This window comes from Otolemur garnettii, unplaced genomic scaffold, assembly GCF_000181295.1.
Source record: "Otolemur garnettii isolate 467f Iridium unplaced genomic scaffold, OtoGar3 scaffold00001, whole genome shotgun sequence".
Taxonomy (NCBI): Eukaryota; Metazoa; Chordata; class Mammalia; order Primates; family Galagidae; genus Otolemur; species Otolemur garnettii.
The window spans coordinates 30,514,055-30,519,642 of NW_003852396.1; the positions used below are offsets into that span (position 1 = coordinate 30,514,055).

Here is a 5,588-nt window from a genome sequence, read left to right on the forward strand (position 1 = left end):
CTGGGCTGGATTCGAACCCGCCACCTTAGGTGTATGTGGCTGGCACCTTAGCCACTTGAGCCACAGGCACCAAGCCAACTTTTTCTTTTTTTGAGACAGAGTCTCAAGCTATTGCTCTGGGTAGAGTGCCCTGGCATCGTAGCTCACAGGAACCTCCAACTCAGGCTCAAACAATCCTCTTGCCTCAGGTTTTCTTTTTCTGAGACAGAGTCTCAAGCTATCATCCTGGGTAGAGTGCTGTGGAGTCATAGATCACAGCAACCTCAAACTACTGGGCTTTAAGCGATTCTCTTGCCTCAGCCTCCCGAGTAGCTGGGACTATATAGGCACCTGCCACAATGGCTGTCTATTTTTTGGTTGTAGTTGTCATTGGTAGGACTGGGCCAGATTTCAACTCGCCAGCTCCGGTGTATGTGGCTGGCACCCTAGCTGCTAAAGGCCCTAAACCTTGCCTCAGGTTTTCTATTTTTAGTAGAGACGGGGCCTTGCTTTTGCTGAGGCTGGTCTAGAATTCGTGAGCTCAAGCAATCCACTTGCCTCGGCCTCCCAAGAGTGTTAGGATTCCAGGCGTGAGCCACTCTGCCTGGCCAATACAACTACTTTCAGATAAAAATGTTCATAGTGTCTTTATCATGTATGTTCAGATGTAAACCCCACCTCAAAACCCAAATTTTAGATACATATACTAACATGGAAAATCTCAAAATCATCATAATGCCAAGTAAAAAAAGCCAGGCAAAAAAGAGAATATGCAGCATGATCTCAATTACATAAAATTCTAGAATAGCAAAACTAATTAATTTATGGTAACAAACCACCAATCAGTAGTTGCCTAGAGTAAAGACTGCCCAGGGGCATGAAGGAATTTTTTCAGGTGTAATACAAATAATACCTTGGGGCTTGGCGGCTGTGGCTCAACTGGCTAAGGCACCAGCCACATACACCTAAGGTGGCGGGTTCGAATCCAGCCCAGGCCCGCAAAACAACAATGATGGCTGCAACCAAAAAATAGCCAGGCATTGTGGTGGGCGCCTGTGGTCCCAGCTACTGGGAGGCTGAGGCAGGAGGTTCACTTGAGCCCAGGAGTTGGAGGTTGCTGTGAGCTGTGATGCCACGACACTCTACCCAGGGGGACAGTTTGAGGCTCTCTCTCTCAAAAAAACAAAACAAACAAACAAACAAACAAAACAAATAGTACTTTGGTTGTAATACTAGTTACAATGTGATAATTATAAAACTTACTGAACTGCATATTTTATTATATGTAAAGTATATCTCATTAATGTTGATTAAAATAACTTTTGCTCTCTCTCTCTCACCTCCTTCTGCCTTCCTTCTCTCTCTCTCTCCTGTCTTCCCCCTCACTCTTCTCTGCTCTCTCTCTCTTCTTTCCCCAATTCTCTCCTTATCTCCCCTCTCTTCTCTCCTCCTCGGTGCTGCTCTGCAGCCTCCCTCCCATACCAATAAAGACCTTTCCTACAGGCTCAGCACCTGTGGCTCAAGTGGCTAAGGCGCCAGCCACGTACACCTAAGGCGGCAGGTTCGAATCCCCAGACCAGGCCCGCCAAAACAACAATGATGGCTGCAACCAAAAAAAAATGGCCAGGCGTTGTGGCGGGCACCTGTAGTCCCAGCTACTTGGGAGGCTGAGGCAGGAGACTCACTTGAGCCCAGGAGTTAGAGGTTGCTGTGAGTGTGATGCCATGGCACTCTACCCAGGGGGATAGCTTGAGGCTCTGTCTCAAAGAAAAAAAAAGACCTCTCCTACAAAAAAAAAAAAAAAAACTTTTATCTCTCATCTTCATATCTACAATATGTCTTCCATTGAACTACTATCAAGTTTATTTAGTAATTTATACAGATTCACGGCAATTTGGGGGCATAAGAAAGGGGAAAGAACTCAGGAAAGGATTCCCTGGGGGTTCATAGAGCACTTAAGTGACTAGCATGCCTGGCTCTGATTTACCTGTCACTGTAAAGCTTTAGAAGGTGAAAGCAGACATCTCGAAGTGGTCTCTGTGAGTCTTGTTCCTCTTCTACCACACAGCCAAAGCCCTCGATGTATGAAGGAAGTGGGGAACAGGCATATCTGTCACCCTCAGAGGTATTCTGAAGGGAAGAATTTTACAAAATAATACATTAGCTACTAGTCAGTTTTACTAGATACTATCATGTCTTAATTACATAGGCACTCTAAAGGAATCCATCAAGGGCTTTAAACTTTTTTAATTCATGACCCATTTCACTTGTCTTCAATGGCCTGGTAAAGATTTTAAGCAGTTCTCACTAAACTCCTATACTTTTCTTGCCACAAGTTTTTCTCTGTCTTTTTTTTTTTTTTGAGACAGAGTCTCACTATGTCACCCTTGGTAGAGTGCTGTGACATAGCTCACAGCAACCTCAAACTCTTGGGCTAAGTGATTCTCTTGTCTCAGCCTCCCAGGTAGCTAGGATTACAGGTACCCACCACAACACCCGGCTATTTTTTTGTTGTAGTTGTCATTGTCGTTTAGCTGACCTGGGTTGGGTTCAAACACGGCTCCTTTAGTGTATATGTGGGTGCCGCCGTAACCAGTGTATTACAGGCACTGAGCCAGTTTCTTAATGTATATTCAGTTTCTTTAGTGTTCTTTTTTCCTGACAAATAATTCTGACAAATGTTATCAAAGACAATTGTAGGGACAATAAGAAGAGAGTACAATAATGATGGCATTAATAATACTTCAACATGAAAAATTATGAGAAACATGAAATATGTTATTTAGAGGGAAATTTTATAACTATTAACTTTGGTGTTAAATCAATCCTCAGATCAGGCTGTAGATGAATAAATTCCCAAAGGAATAAGACAGGATTAGAGGCGGAAAAACTACAGTGGTAACCTCAGCTCTAGAAACTCATCAAATTAAATAAAATAAAAGCAGACATGTGGAAAAGCAGCCCTGTCTAGGAATAAGGATAAAGTTTCTCACAAAATTCTGTAGGTCCACTTCAATTTTATAGTATTTTCAAAATAGGCAGTTAGTAGGAAGTATGACAAAATGTGAATTGTTTTTTTTTCTCTGCAAGATTTCTGTAGCAAAAACAGAACACCTGCCAGTTTTCTTGATTGACTCTATTTGCCATATATATACCTGAAATGCTTCTTCATACATGCTGAGTGCCCTAGAAATGGAGGCTGTTGGTGGTAGCAAATACCAAAGATGGATAGCCAGGCAGCGTTTCCAATCCAAATGGGAGCACACGTTGATTTGCTTCTGCTCTGACAGCTGCCACACCTGCAGGAGACAAAATCATCACCATGGCAATATTTAACCTTATAACCGCCTAAGTCTATAAGTTATTAATTTATTCAACCCACCACCCCTTGTGCACAGGGCTGCTGCTCTAACCACTGAGCTATGGACGCCCAGCCAGAATACCATTATTAATGATCCAGATGAAATATACAGTCCCTTGCTGGCCGGTGAGAGAGTGGATTTAAACAAATAATCAGTGCTATGAAAAGAGATGATAGCCACTGAAAAGAGAACAGGTCTGCTCATTGGCCATACTTGTCAAGTTGAGCATTAATTCTGACCAAGTGTTTCTGAAAATTGACTACATGTATAAGAAGGTAATCAAAGAAATAGGCAATGATAGAGAAACGGAATAAAAATGGCTTTTTAAAAAAAAATGGTGTTTTGGGTGGCACCTGTAGCTCAAAGGAGTGAGGCGCTGGCCCCATATGCCAGAGGTGGTGGGTTCAAACACAGCACCAGCCAAAAACCACAAAAAAGATGTTTCATAACATGGAAAAATGTTCATATACTGTAGGTTAAAAAAAGTAGCAGAACTATTGGGTCTAATTGGTTTTTCTTCTATATACAAATAAGTAAATATGAACACATAAATGTTGAAGAAAATGTAAAATATGTATGGGGAGAGAATTTATTTATTTATTTTTTTGAGACAGAGCCTCAAGCTGTCCCCCTGGGTAGAATGCCATGGCCTCCCAGCTCACAGCAATCTTCAACTCCTGGGCTCAAGTGAGTCTCTTGTCTCCGGGTCCCAAGTAGCTGGGACCACAGGTGCCCGCCGCAACACGTGGCTACTTTTTGGTTGCAGTCATCATTGTTGTTTGGCGAGCCCGGGCTGGATTTGAACCTGCCACCTTAGGTGTATGTGGCTGGCGCCTTAGCCACTTGAGCCACAGGCGCTGAGCCTTTTATTTATGTCAACCTCAGTAGAGTGCTGTAATACCACAGCTCACAGCAACCTCAAACTCTTGAACTTAAGCGAGTCTCTTGCCTCAGCCTCCCAAGTAACTGGGACTACAGGCATCTGCCACAACGCCTGGCTATTTTTTTGATTGTAGTTGTTATTGTTGTTTCGCAGGCCCGGGTTGGATTCAAACCTGCCAGCTCTGGTGTATGTGGCTGGCGCCCCAGCCACTTGAGCTATAGATGCCAAGCCAGAAAGAGAATTTATATTGTTTACCACTAACATAAGATATGGTGAAATTTAAAGTTTTGATTTATACGTAACTAAATTTTTCTATAATGTGCATGCTTGCATTTAGAAGTTGAAAATATTTACATTGAAAATTAATTTACCCAGTAATGTCTAACTGTGTGCAGTTTATAAAGATGGACAGCTCTTTGCTTCAACCTTAAACTACCTTGAATTTATAAGAAAACTGAAGTGAGATTATGGAAAAAGAAGAAGATACCGGTTTTCCAGCCAATAGGGCAAAGATTCGCAGTCTCTCATCCTGGATAAAGCAGTCAGCCTGGAGCTGATGCCAATCCGCCAGTTGCATGGTGAGCAGCTCTCGGACTGACTGGCTACCCACAAACTGAGATAAAAGAAGGGCAAGACGATGATCACCTGTAAGAGAAGCAGAAGTTCTCTGGTGATTACTAAGGAATTACAGACTTGGTCAAACACTTGTGGGATTAATCCTATTTCTTTAAGAGGGAGGACTTAACAACAGTGACTGCTTTTTGCAGTAGTACCAAAATGTGAATCAAAAACATCATTTTCTCCTTAGGTAGAAAATTAACAAGGTAGTTTAACCTAAATTATATATTGACTATCCAGTACATAGATATCAATAACAGACAATATTAGTTCTGTGACCCGAAGCAAGATACATTAGTTATAAATGGAGAACACCATCCAATTCAAAAGGTTGTATAAGACCAGGTGTGATGGCTAACACCTATAATTCTAGCACTTTGAGAGGTCAAAGGGTGACAGCTTGAGGTCAAAAGTTTAAGACCAGCCTAGCCAACATAGCAAGATCCGATCTCTACAAGAAATTAAAAATCAGCCAGGTGTGGTGGCATGCGCCCGCAACCCTAGCTATGGGGGAAGCTGAGGCAGGAGGATCACTTGAGTTCAGAAGTTGGAGGTTGCAGTGATCTATGACAATGCCACTGCACTCGAGCTAGAGAGAAGAGAGAGAGAGAGACCCTGTTTAAACAAACAATAAAACCCCAACTATCTCCCTTGGCTTTAATCATTAAAAAACTGACTGATTGGCTTGGTGCCTATGGCTCAAGTGGCCAAGGCACCAGCCACATATACCTGAGCTGGCAGGTTCA

The 5,588-nt window shown here is 42.6% G+C and overlaps 1 protein-coding gene across 1 annotated transcript in view; it reads right to left on the minus strand.

The window, feature by feature from the left end:
• Nucleotides 1–5,588, minus strand: part of NUP98 (nucleoporin 98) — a 143,725-nt gene that overhangs the window by 20,707 nt on the left and 117,430 nt on the right. The window contains exons 25-27 of the mRNA XM_023514294.1: nt 4,712–4,869; nt 3,135–3,278; nt 1,967–2,109 (exon numbers count right to left, since the gene is read on the minus strand). Of these exons, the coding sequence (XP_023370062.1) occupies nt 1,967–2,109; nt 3,135–3,278; nt 4,712–4,869 (445 nt within the window). The remainder of the gene's footprint in view (nt 1–1,966; nt 2,110–3,134; nt 3,279–4,711; nt 4,870–5,588) is intronic.